Source organism: Lygodium microphyllum, chromosome 2 (assembly GCF_053477565.2).
Source record: "Lygodium microphyllum isolate KBCC chromosome 2, Lygodium_microphyllum_v1.1.10, whole genome shotgun sequence".
Taxonomy (NCBI): domain Eukaryota; kingdom Viridiplantae; phylum Streptophyta; class Polypodiopsida; order Schizaeales; family Lygodiaceae; genus Lygodium; species Lygodium microphyllum.
This window is the reverse complement of record NC_141136.1, coordinates 169,222,861-169,243,053: the sequence shown is the minus strand read 5'-3', so window position 1 is coordinate 169,243,053 and position 20,193 is coordinate 169,222,861. Positions and strand designations below refer to the sequence as shown.

The window sequence follows — 20,193 nt, the reverse complement described above, 5'->3', positions numbered from 1 at the left end:
GCTTGTGGCTCAAAACAATGATGAATTCAATGAAGATAGATCAAGTTTCGTTTCTAAGAGGCAAGTAGAAACTCATATTGTCTTGGACGACAAAGCATTCATCATGGAAGACCTTGTAAGAGGTTGCTGCTATCATCAAATGCACCCATATCAATGTAATCCTTTCTTCAAGTAGTGCTTTGTCATGGCATGCTGCACTAAGTAGGGTCCAAACCATCGTCTGGAAACCTTGCAGATAGCACTATACTGGTTGTCTAAACTGCTGTCATAGACCAACACCCAATCTCCCTCTTTAATCTCTTTAGGCCTCAATCTGTGTCTGCTATCGAAGTGGTCTTTATTGCAAATTATGGCCTCTTTGAGCTTTTGAATTGCTCTCTCAATATCTTCAGTCCTTCTCTCCAACTGACGAATACGAACAGCCAAAAGATCTTCTCTACAAATCTCTTCTTGCTGCCACGATAAAGCACTCCAAGTAAGTGTACAAGTCTTTGTAGGCATGACTGGCTTGCCCATACATCAACTCAGCTGGCATATATCCTGTAGTCACACTATGAGTAGTGCGATCAGCCCATAAGGCATAAGGCAACAACCTAGGCCACTCCCGAACCCATCCACCACATGCTTTGGCCAAGGCTTTCACAATCGGTGGATTGCCTCTTTTTCTCTTTCCATTGCCTTCTGGATTCTATGCTGAAGTCAAAGCAAGTTTAATGCCAAGGCGGGAGAAAAACTCTCTAGCCTCTTTAGCATCCAACTCACCTCTATCTGCAGTAACTTTCCCAATACATCCATACTTGCAAAAAACATCCTCCAATAGAAACTTACAAACCATTGAAGTAGACTTTGTTCTTAATGCTCTTCCTTCCACTTGATTTGTGAGATCTTCTCATGCCAAAACAATATAGCACATGTGCCATAAACCAACAGGCATAGTAATCAAATCAAGAAACCACTTGTAATAAATACATAGCAGGTAGGTAGGATGAAGCTCATCTCTATGCCTCACTGAAGAGAACAACTGACAATCAAGGCATGCCTCAACAAACTGTGAGATATCTCTATACATGCCTTTCCACCAATAGTGCTCTTTGATCTTCTCATAGGTCACCCATATAGCTCGATGCCCAACCCAAAGACTTTGATGGAATTCTTTCATGATATGCACATGTGAAGCTCAATCACAAATAACTCTCAATGGCTATCCTCCTTGCTTTCGTGGATGCTTCCAAAGCAGTCCAATTCGCAAGAAGAAACCATAATCTTTTCTTCTAATCTTTTTAAAGTCTGCTTCAGTCCATCCATCCTATCTAGACATAGTACTCAAATAACGACCAATCTGCAAATACTCTCTTGTATACAAAGTCTCATCAAAGCTTTCCAAAGCACACACATAACAAATATGATCAACATGCATGGCTAAAAGATCAACCCTATCATCAACATCATCAATGCAAGAAAAATCCATATCATCATACCTCGCTTGTGAAAGCATATCAGCTACTGGGTTGTCTTTACCTACTATGTGCCTAAACTCAAGATTCATGGATTTTATGTATCCAATCCACCTAAGCATGGTAATATTTGGAGTAAAACAACTTGTGATCATACCTAGAAGAGGCAAACAATCAATTTCGACCACCACATCAGCACCAATGAAGTATTCTCTGTCATTCTTGAGAGCTGTGACAACTCCCAAGAGCTCTCTTTTAACTTGTGGATATCTTTGTTGTCGCTCATTTAGGACTTTCACCCCAAACCGAATAGCATACCTATCCCCATCTGCATCATCTTAGCCAACAACCCATCCAATGCCGATAGGACTAGTATCAACAATAAGCACAATAGGTCTTCCATACTCATAATCTGCCTTTCGAAGAGTCAGAGCAGCTCTCAATAATTTCTTCAGTTTCTGCATGGCTTTAGTATGTTTTATCTATGTTTTATCTCCCAAGAAAAACATTGCCCTTTTCTCAAGAGCTGATAAAGATCATCTGCAATATGAGCAAAGTGAGGAATCCAAATAAGATAAAACAGACAAGCTCTAAGAAACCTGCGAACCTCAAAAGTAGAGGAGCAAGTCTCCGCAATCTTTTCTATGGCATCAACCTTTGCAAGAGAAGGCTTCCTGCCATAATATCCACACATATAACCAACAATCAAAACTTCTCTAGCTCCGAAAACAGACTTCAATCCTGATGACAAGGTCAATTTTACTTCTTCCAATCTGCAAAGAATCCTCTCAACATCTCTAATGTGTGAAGCCACAAAGAATCTGCATCCATGATCATCTAAAGAATCATCTTTACCTTCTTCTAAACAACCCTTGATTGGTAAGTCATTAATGAAAGGCATAGCAAGCTCAAGAATAAAATCTCGTAGAACCTTGTTCATCCCATTCATCATATGGGCAACCGAATTAGTAGCTCCCTGTGGGAGCATACGCATTCGAACAAGGCCTAAGAGTGTCTTCATTGTAGTCAAATCTCTGCTTTCAAGGGCAAGCTGGAACTGATCATATCTGGAATAAAGATCACCAAGAGAATAGATAGCATGTCTAGCAAAAACTTCAGTGAACTCATCTACAATAGGTCCAGCACCAACATTTCAAAAGGTGACCTTGTTTACTGGCTGTAGGTCCTATATGAATCTAAGTGTCCCATTCTTCTTAGGAAATGTGAATCATTTGTTGAAATATGGAGCTGAAGATGGATCTAGAATTCCCATCATGATCCGCTCATTCAAGAGCTCTACCAGTTTGGGCAAGTGAGCCCTCGGCACAGGAATAGGCCGTAGATTCCAAGGGACATGAGGAATGGTAAAACTAACCATAGGCGTCACAACCCTAGGATCAAAGCATCCAATCTCATGTGGAAAGAAAGCAAAAGCTTTTTCATGTTTGCATTTCTAACCTTCTTGTCAACTGTCTTATATTTTGTTTGAACTCTGGCTTCATTGCTACAACCTACAAATTTCACCCCTTTATGAAAATACCCTGGTAAGCTCATATTTTGCTGTGTATAAACAATAACACCCAAATCTTTTTGCTAAAATATGTTAGCAAATAATACTTTTTGCTAAGAATCCTCAGCACCCAATTTCTTTTGAAGTATGAAATCAACAATCTCACAATACATCGCCAAAGAATGAACCTGTAAGACATATGACATCTCTTGATTGTTAGCATTTAACAAAACTAAAAGTTCTTCCATGGTATCTGAGTATGAAAAACAAAAGTACTTTTAGTGGTGGATACACCATAAGCACATGGGGAAAAACTGCTGTTGCTACGAGGCGAGAGCTTTCCCCAACTCGTACCACCATTGTCTCGCAAGACAATGGTACCTAGCAAAAATCCAGCTCTCCTACTGGAAGAGGGGAATCCCTCAAAGAATCTTTATTCCGCTAATGATTAATACAAACAGTCATGAACTGGATAGCTCTCTTCCCATCCTTGCTTCAGATCTGTGCATAGACAGACCCATCATCCAGAACCTTAGTCTCCATTCGAGATAGCAATAAATGGCTGCCCCAAAATAATATGATAAGAACAAGAGTTTTGTACAAAGAAATGATAAGACTCACCCATGTCTCCAATAGAAATCTTTAGATTTGGACAAGTGGCATATAAATCTCTTGCAATGTTGTTGGCCGCATGCATGCGCCAACCATGATCCACATCAACTGGCCATCTACCAATATCATATAAACCTCGCACAATTACATTAATCTCGGAACCATGATTCAAAAGAGAAACACAAGGAGTCTCAGTCTCACCAAGCTTGATGACAGTTTCCATAGTCGCACAAGCCCAGTGACTTCGAGAAAAATGGCTACGAGGCACCAATCTAGGCGCACCTTCGCTCTCATCATACTGTAGGGCTGAAGTGAAGGATAAAGAGACTTCTTAGACTGCATACATAGAGCTCCATCTATAAGCTCCTCAAAGGTCTCTTCTTCAGAATCAACCTTCTCAATCTGTAATCCATAGAGAATAGCCTCGGCAGTAGCTAATGCCTTTCAATGGATCATATCCTGCATTGGCTCTTCAATAATTTGGCGCTTTCTTTTTATGATGTCAATGATAACATCATGAAACTCTCTCTTGGCAATCCCCAAAATTTTTCCAAGTGTAAATTCAATTTTGCAATTAAGAATTCGATCCTCAAGTACCTTTTTCAAGTCTGTGGAAGTCTCGATGTCGGATGGCAGCTTGAATCCAAGTTGCCTCTTCGGCTTCAAATCCTTTAACTTTGGGGCCTTTTAGTCTTCTTGCACTTTTGGCTTATGCATGTTGGCCATACTCTACTCTGGTCCTGAAGAAGAAGGCTGAAGAACTAGCTCACTCCTCCTAGTTGTTTTCTTTGATCCTTCAGGTTGATCATTACCTCTTTTGCGCTTTTCTTCAACAAGTGCTTCAAACCCTTGAGATTTTGCAATATAAGCATAGACAGAGAAGACATCTATGTGATCATTCCATCCAGTTCCTTTTCTAATTGCATCTCATAGGAATGAAAGTTCATATGATGAAGCTTTACCTTTCTTTTCTGCGTGCAGTGCATAGGTTCATAAAGGAGACTTATCTTTCGGTAACTGCTCCAATTGAAGACCATAGGCAACAGCTTCTCTTTCCACCTCTTGCTTCACATAAGAAGAACGTAAGAGAGTTTCCTCCAATAATTTCTTCATACCTCCTTTGCTGAAATTTGTTTTGAGTGGTTGCTCTGTGTCTCCGAAACATATCATCCAGTCCTTCCACACCACCAGCTTCAGTCTTTTCACCTCTTCAAAGTCTTGGCATTCCTTGCACTCATGATCTGGACTATCGCACCATATACAACGGCATACACTATCTTTTCTGGAAGAATTCATAGGAGTAGAAGAGGATGAGACAGAAGTTGGAGTTGGGTTAAGTGGTTGTTAATCTCTTCTGGACATCTTTATTTGAGGATCCTTCAAGTTCTTTGAAATTTCTTCCACCATGTCTTCGACAGTTGGTTTGGCAAATGGCCTGACAACTACCACATGAATAGGCATAGAAGTAGGCATAGACATGGGATGAGAGGTAGGAGAAGAAGTGGAAGGAGCAGTAGGAGAAGTGGAGGTAAGAGAAGGCATCATTAGAGGTGTTTGCATACCATTTTGTAAGCGAGCCTTCCATCTCTGCCTCTTTGTCAATGTGGAAACGACATCAATAGCAGCTTGCCAATCCATCTTCAATCCCATAAGTTGCGCACGGTCTTCAAGAAGCTCTCCCAACTCATCTTGAAGTGCAGGATTAGCCACCTGCAAGAATAACTCCACTTTCTGTGAGTTTAGGGCTCTTTGTTCAAGTGTATCCAACTGGTTGTAACGTTCATCGAACTCGCGCAATAACTCAAAAGCAACAAGTTCTTTGTTGGGTTGATAAATGCACTCTCTGAACGCCTTCTGGGTAGCAATACCATAATCCTCCATGAAATATTCATCTTTGAGCACCTTCTTGAAGACATTCCAATTTGAATCTTGCACAAATAAATCAATAACTTGCAAAGCAGGTGTGACTAGCCATAAGAAATAGTTACTCTAGTTAGTAGAAACTCCAAAGAAGTGCATATAACTTTCAAATGTTTTAAGATAAGCGAAAAAATTCCGACCATCAAATAATTTGCCTTCACCTACCATTGCCTCTATCTCTTTGGTTGCTCCATGTGTATGCTCTTGTTCTTGGTATAGCATTCGTTGTTGATCCAATTGTTGCTTATGTAGCTGCTGTTGTTGCTGCATAGATGACTGCATCTACTGATTCTGCATCATAATAGCCAAAGATAGAGTTTGCAATAAATTCTTCATCTCATCAGTCAAAAACGGAGAAGCACTCGACAATGAAGTGGGTGGAGTATTTGAAGAGTCTTCCATCCCGACAATCAGAAGCGACGCTTTCACATTGGGTGCACCAGGTCTCGCACAGAATTCACACAGGGGTTCGTGAATGTCGCTCATCACAAGGACGCTTTCCGAGATGGAAGCAGAAAATTTTATGTTAAATTCCAAGTAAATCAAGAATCAAGATCAAGGTGAATCAAAAAGCAAGCTAATTGTTTCATGGTATGGTTGAAGTATATGTGTTAAGACTCATGGTCTAGGAAGGGATTGTAGAGATGACCCTCATAAGATCAAAAAGTGTACAAACATAATTGGAATTTCCCTTAGGAAGAGATTGTTTACTCCTTCCTAGTTTTCTTGTGGCTCAAAACAATGATGAATTCAATGAAGATAGATCAAGTCTCGTTTCTAAGAGGCAAGTAGAATAGAAACTCATATTGTCTTGGATGACAAAGCATTCATCATGGAAGACCTTGTCAGAGGTTGCTACTATCGTCAGCTACACCCATATCAATGTAATCCTTTCTTCAAGCAGTGCTTTGTCATGGCATGCTTGTTAATTTTCTCACACAAATATTCTCATAGGTTGACGGCTTGAAGCAAGACACACATAACATGTCTTCAATTCTTGACTTGGATCTTCCACATGGAACCTTTTTGTTATATCGAGAGTTAAGAATTTTGAGATAAAGACAAATGCATTCTAGTGTGCTGGGAAGAGAGGGCAGCATGTATTGATAGGGAGGTCCATCATCCTGGCCATGGAAGCGCAGGGAGACAATAGCTTTGGCCATGGGCCCTCCATCTCTAGAACCGGCTTCTTTGCTTTTTCTTCTACTTCATTTGTCTCGGCTTCATTCTTATCACCTTCATCTTCAGCTCCTTCGACGTCTTCGGTTTCGTCTCCTCATTCGACTTCGTCTCTGCACGCCACCGACTGTATCTTCCTTTTTGTCGTCTTCTCATCACCTTCCTTGTCCGACTCTTCATCTTCTGCGTCCTGCAAAATTATTACAAGCAATGCTTAAGCCTTCTCGACGAACTAGATCTCTCCTGTCAAAGTCTTTGGGTCACATATTGCGTCGTCCTCCTCGTTCCTCGGTCACAGTCTTTCGGTTGAAAGCTCCACAAAGCAGTGACTTTCATCCTTCATACATACTCAGCAACAATTCTTATTGTTGCAGTGAGCTCTCTGCAAGAAAGCTTAGTCCGTCACCCTCTCGAGCTTGTCGAAGGCCCTTCGATCACCTCTTCCAAGTTAGCATCGTCTTCTCGCCTTCTTCACCTTGTCCTTGCTGTAGCCTTCCTTTCACCTACAGATCTATCAAATGATGCTGAGGGCCGTCCTTCATCGTCGTTGCAACCACATCTGCTATGTCACCCTTCTCTTCCTTGGAATCGATCCCCCTTCTCCATCTTCTGTAGCAACTTTTATGCCCCCTCCAAATTTTTAAGAAAGCATCATAGCTTTTAAGCTGTTCTTCTTCCCGTTCCCTACTTTTCTCGCACACACGCTTTTGTCTCCGTGTTAAAGCAAACCTCTACTTCCCTTGTTTTCATAAGATGAGATGGACATAATCAATAACGTCTGAATGATGATACGTGTCTGCCTAGTCGCCATTCAGTTCAGTTAGACTACTCCCATAAAATGTCCCTTTAATTAGCGGAATAGAATTGAAGCTAGTTCCCTTCATATAATGTATTTCAAATCCTTCTCGTTGGGAACATTGTATTGTTATTATTCCCATCATCAACAGCAAGCCTTAACATACCTACAATGCCATCTGTTGTCCAAAACACTTGAATCATCATCTTCCTCTCTAAGGTCTACATTAGTGACCACTGCCCCTTTCAACATCAACATATCTAAATCCCTATTGTTTGCACATACCCCTCTATGTTGCACAATTCTTAGAGTTGAGTCCTCCTCAAGAAGATCTAGAGTGCTAGCACCCAGCTCCATGACATCAATCCCATCATTAGTACAATGCTTTGAACTTCGGGCCATTAACAAAATATCTAACTTCCTTCAAAATATCTTGGATATAGTAGCATTCCACTTAAATGTCCATGAGCGGATAACTTTTAGCCTTTGTAAGCTGCTAATGTTGACATATTATATGTGCTGGCAACATTCAGATTTTAAGTTACATGAGAAAAGCCCACGCGAAGGATCAACATTGCATTCTTTTCCTCGAGTCCTTGAGACTTCTAAATAGAAACCCTTATGTGAATCAATTTTCCCATGCTTTGTGCCCTATCGAGAATATGCTTTTTTTAATTTAAAAAAACTTCGTGCCCAATCATCCATGCAATTTGCGATTATGAGTCCATGCTTTGCAATCAATCAAGCGATGGTCCACGCAAAAAATTATGAATGCAGCGATGAATTTTGTGCCTAGCCTAACTACATGTGCTTGTGTGTCATGCAAATGCAAACACAAAAGAAACACACAACAGAAAATAAACTTATAATGACGCTAACATAAGAGTCCAAAATTTTGGCAAAAATTTCAGTCCTCAGGTTTGCAGTGGTAGATGCACAGCGTCACGCCAACGGGCTGTTGAAGTGGATGCTTGACTAGTGCTCCCTTCTTTCTTATTTCTTTTCTCCTCATCTAAACAAGATTGGATGGTGCTTTTCAGAGTTGAATTAGGGATATTTGTAAGAGTAGTTACAAGGGTTGGAAATACATTCTTTACTGTCTTCAAGATAATTGCAATGGCATCTTCATCATGAATTAGAGCTTGAACTAAGGATAGCTATGCCATGAGCCCCTTCATGTGAAATATGAACTTACCTAGGTCTTCTCCTTGTTTATACTCCAAGCTAAAAAATTCAATCTCAAGGAAAATTTTAGAGTTCTTTCCTGTAGCACCATAAAGCTTTTCAAGCTCATCCCATGGAGAGTTGGTCAACGTGACAGATTAGTGATTTGTCTAGATAAAGCATTATTATGGCTTTGGCTCTTTCATCATCTTCTACATCAAGTGGGTTTGATGGATCAATAACCTTGGTTCCTTTGGTGAAGGGCCACTAGCCTCGTTCCATCATTTTATACTTCACTAGTACCTACCATGGATGAAAATCGTTTCCATCAAACATGCGAATTCGAGGTCTAACATTGGCATAAACCATGGCCATGATCGGAAGGTCTTATTGATTGCTCTAGGAAATGGTAGTGTCTAGTCCTTTGCACAATGGCCAACAAGTGCAAACCAAATGAAGGAAATGATCTATGTGCTCATTGATGCCACATAGCCTCACAACTACGTAGACTTGAAACTGCAAGGATGAGAAAAGTTGAAAGTCATACATGTGGAGTACTTCAAAATAAGACTTTGGTGTTCCTTTTCTTTGGACAACCCTTTGTTTAGGTTTGATTGTTTTCATGGGCTTTAATGAAGTGAACTTTGATTGAATTTCTCGCTCCTCCCAATCTTGTGGTCTAGTGGATGAGTATTTGGTTGAACAAGGTCGATCAAGAATTTCAATACTTGTAGAAGAGTTCGAGGAGCTTTCAATTACATTCATATTTTTGTTTTATCATAAAACAACAGCAAATAATGACAACCAAATGCATTTTAGTACTAAGAAGCACTCATCTCAAGGTTGAGACCACTTGAGATGATAAGTGTCCATCTTGGCAAGCTTGATGATGCCCACCAAATGAACAATCATCATTGAAATAAAGATCACATATCATTGCCTGACTTTGGAGGTAATGACTCAGTGATTAAAATCATTGTTAATGACAACAAAATGTGAAAAAAGCAAGAACGTCAAGCTTTCAAGCTTGTGGCTATGGATGCCACTGTGATCCACAGTTAGGGTTTTGTCTGTAGTAGTAGGTAGTAGGATGAGAGTTAAGCTAGGCCCTTTTAGGGCGGGATGGCCCACTAGGGGGGCTAACAAAGCCCCACCATCGTTGTTGGGATTGCGCCGCCTGTTGCCCACCTAGTGCCACAAATCTACTCGTCGTTCCAAACTGCGCCAAATCTGCATGTTCTGCAATGCCACCTTCCTGGTTGCCCAATGTTAGGGTTTCAGGTGCCACACTGCTGCATCTTGAGCTGGGGAAGTAATCTTCATAAGAGGTCTTAGTTGAAATGCTCTCTTTTGCTCTCCTCAAGTCCCCTAACAAAGGTGGGTATAGCAACAGACAGCTATGGAAGTGAAGAGTTTGATGAAGAAGATGAAGACTCATGTGCACTTTTGTGAGAAATGAAGTTGAGGGAAGCTTGTTGATCAGAGATGGCTTTGATACCATGTTGAAATATTAGAGTGAGAGCACGAGAGTGTACACAAAGAGGGAGAGAGACAGCTCAAGTACAAGAAGAAGGTCTTGCTTAATGAGTTGTTCAGAAGTGCAATTGGTACACTCTCCTCTACTTGAGAGTGACCTTTAGGCTGTTTAAATAACATCTGGATGGCTAGGGTTAGGGTTTTCCCCTGCCCTCCAGTTCATTCACATCCAGCTACCCTTAACCACCCTTGCATACATTGGGTTCACATGCCTATCTCTCAACAACAAAATCACAGGTACGTAATGACAAACCAAATGAGAATGGAAAATGTTGATGGGGGCAAAAGCCTTCAATATACGTCAATGGATTCGTAATATACAATGAACTCCGGAAATTGACGGCCATATCTACTCAAATTCTTGACAACAAATGGCAACTTTGCATCAAACAACAAGCTTGCAATTAGCACATAACCTCCTACAAAGTTTGCAACCTTCATTTTTACTTGAAACAACAATGCTAACTCATATGCACTTAACATGTAGGATTTCTCAAAGACATACTTGACAAACTTGAACTTGAGTATAAAGACTTGGTTGACAATCCACTATGAACAAGCATGGCCCAAGCACTTCTAGACACAAGAACAAATGGCATCGGAATATACCCAATTGAGCTGTTGCACTATGGATTTAACATCTCGCTCAACTAGTTGGTAGAAGTCATGAAAAAAGAAGGTACGTACACACTAGAAGATTACATGAAAAATAACCACTATAATCATGGTCCTAACAATCTTGCAATAACGATCGAGAAGGTCACGTACCTAATGAGCAGAGAGGTCTACATCCAGAAACATAGTTCCAACTTTGATCCATTCAACAACATAATACGTAACATGCAAGTTCTCAAACACGATTTCTTCTTAAACCAAAAAAAAAAGTCAACATTTCTCGTAGAAATGCAAATAGAAGCAAGCCAAGAAGAAACCAAACTTCTACCAGCGGCAAGCTTGCAGCCTCAACCACTGCAAGTCTTACCACCAACTCAAGTACTTTCATGTCATCCTACATATTGTCCACAATTAAAACCCACGAGCTAGTCCAAAAGTGCCAACACATAGACTCAAAAACAAGTACTTCATCTCTACAACATAAGATATAAGAAAAACAACAAGGAGTATGTAGGACAGATGAACAACATCAAGAAAAGAATCCAGCAACACTAACACTAAAGAAATCCTATCAAGAAAATGAAGAAAGACATACAAACATTCCAACCATTCGAGAATAACTTCGAGGTTAATATAGAAGCAATAGTTGATAGAACAGGGTACAACAACCTATACGGACACATAGCAAGATGTAAAAAGTATTATTTTTTGAAGAGAAGAAACCTCATTTAACATAGCAAAAAAAAAGTGAATGTTCAAACTCACGATCATATGGACTCAAGTTATATAAGCACACATATTCTCCTTTCGAGATTCTTCATATATTTAAACACCGCTAAAACTTATCTACAAATGTAGTTCACTTTAGAACACGTCACATGTCTAAACAACATCAGGAAAACTACTACATAACAAACATGTAAGAGTTGCATATGGAACTTCGTACTCCTTTATTAAGCTTCATCTGTCAACCTACCTAAGCGTATATTCCTTTTTTAAAAATATATTCAAAAGAAAAGGTTGTGTGCTATCCTTAGGGGTCCACACAAGTACGAACTATTGTGTGCACTGTGGTTGTAGGCTGTTGCTGGCAAAACCCCTCCACGCCAAGTCAATGGACTTAGTATGGTGGGGCTCTAAGGTCAGAGGTGCACTTTTAAATGTTGATCCCTACTCTCAAGGTCTTAAAGATCCCGTCCCTTTGGCTGACAGTCCCCTAAGCATGAGAACGATATTATGTCTTCTGGATATTTAATTTTAATTTTAATGCATTTATGATTGATGTTTTCTATAATGTAATATTAGTACCAATTCTATCTACTCGAGAGAGCAAAACCTCCGTAAAACCTTTACAGCCAGTGTCATTTCTCTCTCTCTCTCTCTCTCTCTCGCTCGGGCGGTAGATAGAGATCACCACCCGGCCTGCCATGGAGCTACAACCCTGCATGCAATTGCAGATACAATCTCAGAGCAGCAGTAGCCATGGCTACATTCTCGTACGGCAGAATCCATCCCCTTTCCTATCCACACCTGCAAACCTGCCCTTCCCTTCATCGCCCTCATCTCTGCACCACCGTCGCCTCGCTCGTGCCCCCGCCGTCGTCCGGCCGAGCAGCAGCCGGTCGTCATTCCGGCGGGAGAAGCATGAAGATGCAGAGAGCGATGAAGACGATGACTTGGGGCCCTTCTCTAAGGTGCAGGAGACCGAGGAGGAGGCGAAGCGGCGCCACTGGGTCACGCGGTATTGGGCTCCCTGGGAGGAGGAGCTCTCCCCTGAAGCCCAGTTTGCTTTGGATTGCCACAACCTCGGGCAGGGTGAGGAGCCCATCATCCCCCTCGAGATGATGGAGCGCCTCTATGTCAACAAGCCGCTCATCCCTAAACCCATCCCAGTCAAGGACCCGACGCCGGACCCGGACTATGTGGCTGCAGCCCAGCAGGGTGCCCGACCTGGCACAGCTTGGAAGAAGCCCATGGTGTTCTCCCTTGTCCCCCCGCGGGATTGGCCCCCTCCCGGATGGAAGGTCGACCCCGACAAGCTTGCGTTCATCCGAGAAGCGCATGCTATCGCTGACCGCAGAGTCAAGCTCCCTGATGTCAGCAAGGCGGTAGAGTTTGAGCAGGGTGCGGGCGGTTTTAAGCGCTGGAAAATGTTCTTGATACAGTATCATGAATGGGTAGCTGCCAACAAAGAGAGACTTGACCGCGAAGAGGAAGAGGTATAGCAGCCCCCTGCCACCATTGGAGGTTGGCTTTACAGAGCTGGGTGATGATATGTACATCCCAATTTTCACTAGCGTTTGCTTTATGCAGCTGGGCGATGAATACCATCCTGGGAGAAGGCGAATGGGCGAAGAGTATGTTGAAGGCATGGTAAGTTTTTAATGTCATCATCTTGTATATTAGCAACAATAAAACCAGCAGTTTCACGGCTTAGTGGTCATCAAATTAATTATTCATTCTTCTTCTGTTTGGTATAGGTGATGCCCTCAAAGTGACCGTGTTAGTTTTTGTGCCTAAGCTTTCAAGTGCTGATGCTGTATTCTTTTTCCATCCATCCATGTTGTACAATGAATATCTAAGCTACAACCAACTAATAATATGTAAATTTTTGGGCCACGAACTGTGGAAAGGAGATATTATTTGGCAAAAATCTTCTTAACAGAGTTATGGATAAACTTGGGATTGTTGGATCAATAGTCTGCTTGAAGTGTCCTTGTGCTGAGGGGCCTCTTGTCCTGGAATGGGTGGCATATGTGCATTCGTGAGACATAGGAGTCCTGCTGTGCAAGGCAGGAAGTTGCGGTCAATTTGTCTGGAGATCTAGAAAGGGCACACTACTGCTATTTTTGAGCTTGTGGATTCTACAGTTGTAGTGCTTTCTCTGTGCAATTGGATATGTTTGAGAAGCACAAAGAAGAAATTGGTTTAAAAACCAGGTTTTAACCAAACCAGGGTATAGGTTTCAATCAACAAATTATACAAAAGGCTTTGCAGCTTCATGGTATTGAACAGTCCATTTCAAGTCCAGGCATCGTCTTTATGCATGATATTGTGTTACACCCAAAATTAACATATTTGAGAATTGAGGAGGATTCAATAGAATTTACATCTCTCAATCACCCATTGAAGATGACTCAGGCTCTTTGTGATTAGGGTTTACTGATATGTAATTCATTATGCCTCCAAGACTCGAGAAGTCTTTAAGCATGTCTTTGAATTCCACGCATGTCTTAGGCAAGCAAAGGGTTTGAAGCAAGTACTCTCCACTCATCAATTGCAAAGGCACGCCCTTGAAAACGTTTTGCTGAATTGTAAGGGTACAGGTAACAGTGTTACACGTGACTTCATGGGTTCAAAGGCCTTTTGGTGAGGGAAAATCATAGTTGGTCATGATGATCCTAATATGATGAAATTTCAGTCACATCATTGTTGATCGCAGCAATGTTAATCTTAAACTCAAGTGTATTACATCCTTTCCTGAGTGCTTGGGAAGCTGAAATTTAATATGCTTTATCTTGACCTCCCTCCCAATCTACCACATTGTCTGTGAGAGCTTAGTATTGCAGCTCTAAATTGTGGGCATCATGAGAATGTTTGCACTCTTTGCAGGGCAACTTAAGTCCACGAGTTCTGGTGCCCTGTTTTTCCTTGCATTTCAGCCATGGCCACTTGTGCCATGTGGCACACTCATTTAGGTTGCTAGTTTTCTCATCTTTTGCTTATAGGCTGCCAGTCTTGTAGATTTTTTCTCTCTCACTAAAGTATTTAACACTTGGGGTTCATAACTTGGGAGCCTTGTTCATCTCTGCCATTCTCTCTTCACTGTCTACTCAACTCTGCACCTCTATTTCCAGCATTGTATCAGAACGCAATGCCTATCCTCATCATTGAAGCTTTCCTTGGAAGGCGACTGCTTGCTGCTCATGGGAGTATTGCAGTCGGGACCTGGGTTTCTTGCAAAAGTCCTCACAGCTTGCCCCCTCCTCCAGTGACTTTGGGGGAGCAGGAAGTTGCTTGTTGCTTGTTTCTGGACCTGCCCTTACCATGGTGCTGCACTTATTGGATCCTTACCTGAGACTTGTAGGTTGCACTGTACAACTAGAATTGACTTCCACCCTCCTCCATTGTCTAGTGACATAATTGGTAATGTGTCACCTGGTGTTTGCTATGGCAGCTTGCCCATTACTAAATGGGAGGCTGGTCACAGCACACTTCTGCACTTTCTAGTATGTTGGGTGTGACTGACAACCAGTCTAGCATGTTTAAGATCTATGTGCAGCCAGAGGCAGACTGCTGTGTTTATTGGTGGTACCAGCAGGTGATGCCATCTTGATTGTACTTTCTTGCAGTGTTTCATCTCCTCCTGCAAGTCTCTTGTCTCTGCTACACCCTCCTCTCTTGGCACCAGCCATTACCCTTAGAACTCTTGCATTTCACTGTCCTGCCAGCCCTTCCCTCTACTGCACTTTTGGCAGCAGTGCCCAGTTTTTGCACCAACTGTCATCAGCGACCTGTCTACCTTGCAATTTGATGCAGGGAGTTGTTGTGTTTTGGACGGTAACAGGCAGGTGACTTTCTGGCTTAGTATGGATAAGCGAGATCAAAGATCCAACAAGACACTTGTACTGAGTAGCATCCAGAAGGAGATCTCTGGTAGTCACCATCTTGGACTGAGAGTCGATGGGGCATTAAATGGGCTTGTACTCAGCCATACCAGACCTCGAAAGAATCTCGGAGACGTTCCTGTGCTGGGAAATAAAGATGCCCTATGTTAGTTGATAAATCTCAAGGCTAAGGAAGAAGTGAAGGAGCCTTAGGTCCGTCATGTTGAACTCTTGTCGTAAACTCTTTGGAGTCCAATCCACTGTGAGTCTCTCTTCGTAACTCTTTGTAATAACTGCATATAAGATGACCACAGCACACTAGTTGCCCTCAACCTTGTAATAAAGGTTGGGGTCATGATTGGAATGATGGAAGCCATTGTGTAGAAAGAACCAATCAGTCTGCTGGTACCAAAGCCCTAGGAGCTTGCTTCAGGCCTTCAGGCCATAAAGGACCTTCCCTAATAGTAGACATGATCCTCCTTCCCTTGAACATGAAAACGAGGAGGTTGATCAACACAAATCTCTTCATCTAAGATATTGTTATAGAAGGCAGGCTTTTTGTTCATTTGGTAAACTGGCCATCTGTGATGAGCTGCAAGAACCAAAACAACCTGAATAGTAGATATACAGGTTGTAGGTGCAAACATCTAGGAATAGTCCAATCCCTCTTTGCAAAAACCTTGGCAACAAGCCTAGCTTTGTGCTTGTCCAAGGTGCTATTAGCCAAGTATTTGGTCTCATAGACCCACTTCACACCAATTGCTTTGGATGTGGAACTAACTCCCAAGTTTGATTATACTCGATGGAATCAAGCTCCTCCTGCATAGCACGGTGCCATACATCTTGTGCAAGAGCCTCATCAATGTAGTAGGCTCATGAACTTGTAAAATCCGAGACATAAGGGCATTGTTTACTAAGAGTGAGCTACCCTGTCGAGCTTGTACCCTGGCTGATGTTTTTGGGCTTGTCGATATAGTGGGAAAGTGAGAAACACCCTCATCTTGCATAAATTGTCTATACCACTGTGGAATAACAATAGGCTTATTCTATTGTGATGGAGATTAAGAGGCCTACGGTACTTGTAATGCACTTGTCTGGGATAGGGATGGCTCCTCACTAGTTAAAAGATACATTCCCCTCATTAGAAGAAGAGGGCCCCCTCTCGGATGGCTCAATACCCCTTGAAGACACCTAAGGGATGGGGAAGGAGTAGAAGTACTCGATGTAGCAGTAGTAGAAGGAGCTTTAAAGGTGGAAGGGGAACTGAAGGGGGGAGGAGGGGATGGAGGGGGAGGAGTCATAGACGAAGAAGGGGTGATGTGTAACCTCGAAGGAAGGGGAGGGGCTGATGGTTGGGGATGGTCAATTGATGATGAAGGGCTACCTATAGTATCGATTGGAGCATCGGAGGTTGCAGCCTCATCAAGTACCACGTCCTTGCTCACCTCAATCTTTCATTTCTTCGGGAGCGTGTAGCCCTTTGTGGTTGTACTATGATCAACAAAGATAAACTTCTTTGACTTCGCTTCAAGCTTGCCCCATTTTTTCTTGTCCACAAGGACATAGGCATTGCACCCAAAGGTGCAAAAATGAGACACAGAAGGCTTCTTCCCAAAGAAGGCCTTATAGACACAGTGGCAAGAGGAGCTGGTCAGAAAATGATTGCAAATCTGAGATAATCAGTGTGAAAACAGTTAGAAAACACCATCAAAAGGCTGAAAAACGTGTCGTCCACAAGCATTAAAAAATGCAGCAGATGCAGACCAAAATGCAGACAGATAAGGCATTAAATGTAGATAAGGCGTTAAATGTAGTTGTTGGCATTAAATTAATGCAGAAAATAAGAAAACATAGGCAGCTGAGATAAAATGCAGGCTTGAGGGGCAGAAAGTTAGGCTGATTTGCAGTAGGGACAGGTAGCTTGGGCTACAGCAGACAGTAGGAGGCTGAACAATAGCAAAACAGTGTGAGGGACAATCCATAGTAGAAAACAGGACCCAAAGATTGAACACAGATGTTTCATACCATGTTAGAAGTTGGTGCAATGATGGAAGCGTAGAAGACTGTTGTAATAAACTACACAATATCTCAATAGATTGCATTGCACACAGAGCTGAGGTGCCTCTTAGATTAATTCATGTTTGATCTTTGTGGGCCGATATCCACTGTCACTCTTAATGGCATGTTGTACTTCTTTTTGATTGTGGATGATTTCTCTAGATACATGTGAGTCTATTTTCTAAAGCATAAATCTGACGCATTCATCTACTTTGCTTCATGGGTGCTGTTTGTACATAATTAGATTGGTCTTTGAGTAGGTTGTATGGGGAGTGATTCTAGTGGTGATTTTATCTCCCACGAGTTCATTGAGTTCTTATAGGAGCATGACATCTCACACCAACTCTTCTCTACCAACCCCCCCTCTCAAAATGGAATCATAGGAGTGTTGGAATTGGCTTGTGATGAATATGACACGCTCTATGTTGTTTGCAGCAGAGCTTCATGAGCACCTTTGTGTTGAGGCTGTTAACACTTCATGTACATCCTCAATAGATGCCCGACTGTGGCAGGTCCTTAGAGGACTCTGTTCAAGGCTGGTACTCGGCTTGCCATTTCCCATTTTAGAGTCTTTGGCTGTTGTGCCTACATGCACACTCTTGATGATTAGATAGAAAAGCTCACTCCTCGAACTAATCTCTTGATATCTGTAGGCTACTCTTTGAAGGCGAAAGCCTATTGTTTGTTCGATCATTGGACAAACAAGTTGATTGTCTGGTGTGATGTTGTTTTTGACGAGATGGATGTTGTACATTGCATTGCATTGGCCTTTGAGCCAATGCCTACTCATTCCACTTTGGAGATAGTGCCATTTGAGTCGGTGTCAAGTGAATTTTGACAAATTTTAATGGCTTTTAATGAGTGTGGAAATTGCCCCTAGTAAATGGAACTAATTCATATTGGCATGGTTTGAAAGCTTGAGTAGTCAAGAGATGGATAAAAGAGGTTTATGTGGAATTTGACTTGTTAATGCCAACAAAGACATGTTTCGATGTCTCAGAGATGGTTGGGTATGATAGTATACCTATTGCTTGAGTTTTTTTGAAATTTTTATTTTAAAAAAATTACAATTCATAGTTTTTTCGGGAGTTGATATTGAGCCTTAGCGAAGGACCATCGAGGATGTAAAAAGAGAAAGAAAAGCATGTAATGATAAGGCTTTCTTGCCTTAGGAAAGCTTTAAGGAAAAGCTTAAAAGCATCTTTTGGAAAAAACGAAAATGAAAGAAAACGAACGAAGAGAAGGTGATATAAAGGACTTATGGCTTGTGATTGAAAGGGGAACTGATGAGATATATTTGATAATTGTAGATTGGAATAATTTAGCATCGAAGGCTGGTAGCGATCGTCTGGAGAGAGGAAATGAAGATTTGAATATTTTGTCTTGGACTATATTCATGGTATTATTGGGAGCACTTTGTATGCTCGTTCGCAATAATAACAAAGACACAGTTTGATAGCTCGAAGCCTTCAGATTGAGCTTTTCATATGAGTCCTATCGGCAAGTGGTGATGATTATGAGGAGCTTATTTACAGAGAGGATTATGGTTGATAGACATTGGAGAAGGGGCCTAGGAAAGTAGAGCCGTTTGTAGTTTGCACCTATAGTACAAGAGGACATAGGAGACGAGGCTAAATTGTCCTTTATGATGATGAAGGTGACGAGCGGAAATGGACTCCTCAAGGTTTCCTTTTGCTTTCCTAATTCCATGTTGAATTTTATCTTGTGGTTGGTGTATTTATTTCAGAGCTGTATTAGAGGTCTGTGCAGGAAAAAGAAGCAAAAAATTCCTTCCATTCTTAGTTTTTGCAATTCTAAAATAATCCGAGAATCAATTCAGTAGACAGAAGTTTTTATTGGTACATATAATATAAAGAAACATGGATGATGAAGATCGACATGCTTAAAACAAAGGCGATGGCGAACATCTTGTTAGTGATGGTGAGTGGAGAAAGAATCGACGTGATGTGGATGATTTTCAAAGAGAAGTGCTTTAGATGAAGAGGAGCTCATACTGCAGCAAAATTAAGTAAACGGACTTATAGAGTTTGACCAATTTCTAGGTGGAAAATTTTCAACACAAGTCATCTAAAAAAAGGTGGTGGTCTATCTTTATCCCTTTATTATTTAACCATTAGTGATTTAGCCACAAGCACTAGCTCAATATTTTTAGTGGTACTATCGACATCGAAATAGTGCATATTAGTTGACTCAAGAAATGACGAAGTTTTTCAATTGCTGGTGGCATTATTTTATAGGCCAGCTGAATATTATGCAAGGTATTCACCATTAACATGTGGAGTCACTTGATTTTGAAAAATATATATTGGATGATGTATTGTATTAATAGCATGTTTAGATAAGGCCTACCTAGAGTCACAAAAGCAAATATTAATGGATTTATTGGGTGGTTGGATGGAGGGGTTTGGAAATGATTAAAGAATTATTGAGTTCTTTTGAATCTTGGAGATAGTTATTTTGAATTGTAGTGGATGGATTTCAAGTTTTGTGAGATCTAGCATCAAGCCACAATTTGTACCGACACTCCTTTTCCTTGTGTACCTTGGGTTGTGTGAGGGTTTATTCTTGATCACCGCTCGCGATACACCGGGTTTGCTATTTGATCCTAATCCACTTGTGAAGTCTTTAGTACCTAGGCCTCCTTCGCGAGACTTGTTACTTCATTGGTACCAACAAACCAAGTGGGATTTGGGGATCCTTCCGTTGGATTCCACTCCGGAG

At 41.5% G+C, this 20,193-nt stretch overlaps 1 protein-coding gene across 2 annotated transcripts in view; it reads left to right on the top strand.

Annotated features, from left to right (window-relative positions):
• Nucleotides 1-12,143: 12,143 nt before the first annotated feature.
• PDE312 (Nucleic acid-binding, OB-fold-like protein) overlaps nt 12,144-20,193 on the top strand; it is a 46,036-nt gene continuing 37,986 nt past the window's right edge. Inside the window, exons 1-2 of one of the 2 annotated variants that reach the window (XM_087701216.1) lie at nt 12,144-13,005; nt 13,100-13,159. In XM_087701216.1, the coding sequence (XP_087557342.1) occupies nt 12,214-13,005; nt 13,100-13,159 (852 nt within the window). In that variant the 5' untranslated portion in view covers nt 12,144-12,213. The remainder of the gene's footprint in view (nt 13,006-13,099; nt 13,160-20,193) is intronic. The other variant, XM_087701208.1, reaches the window with a different exon arrangement.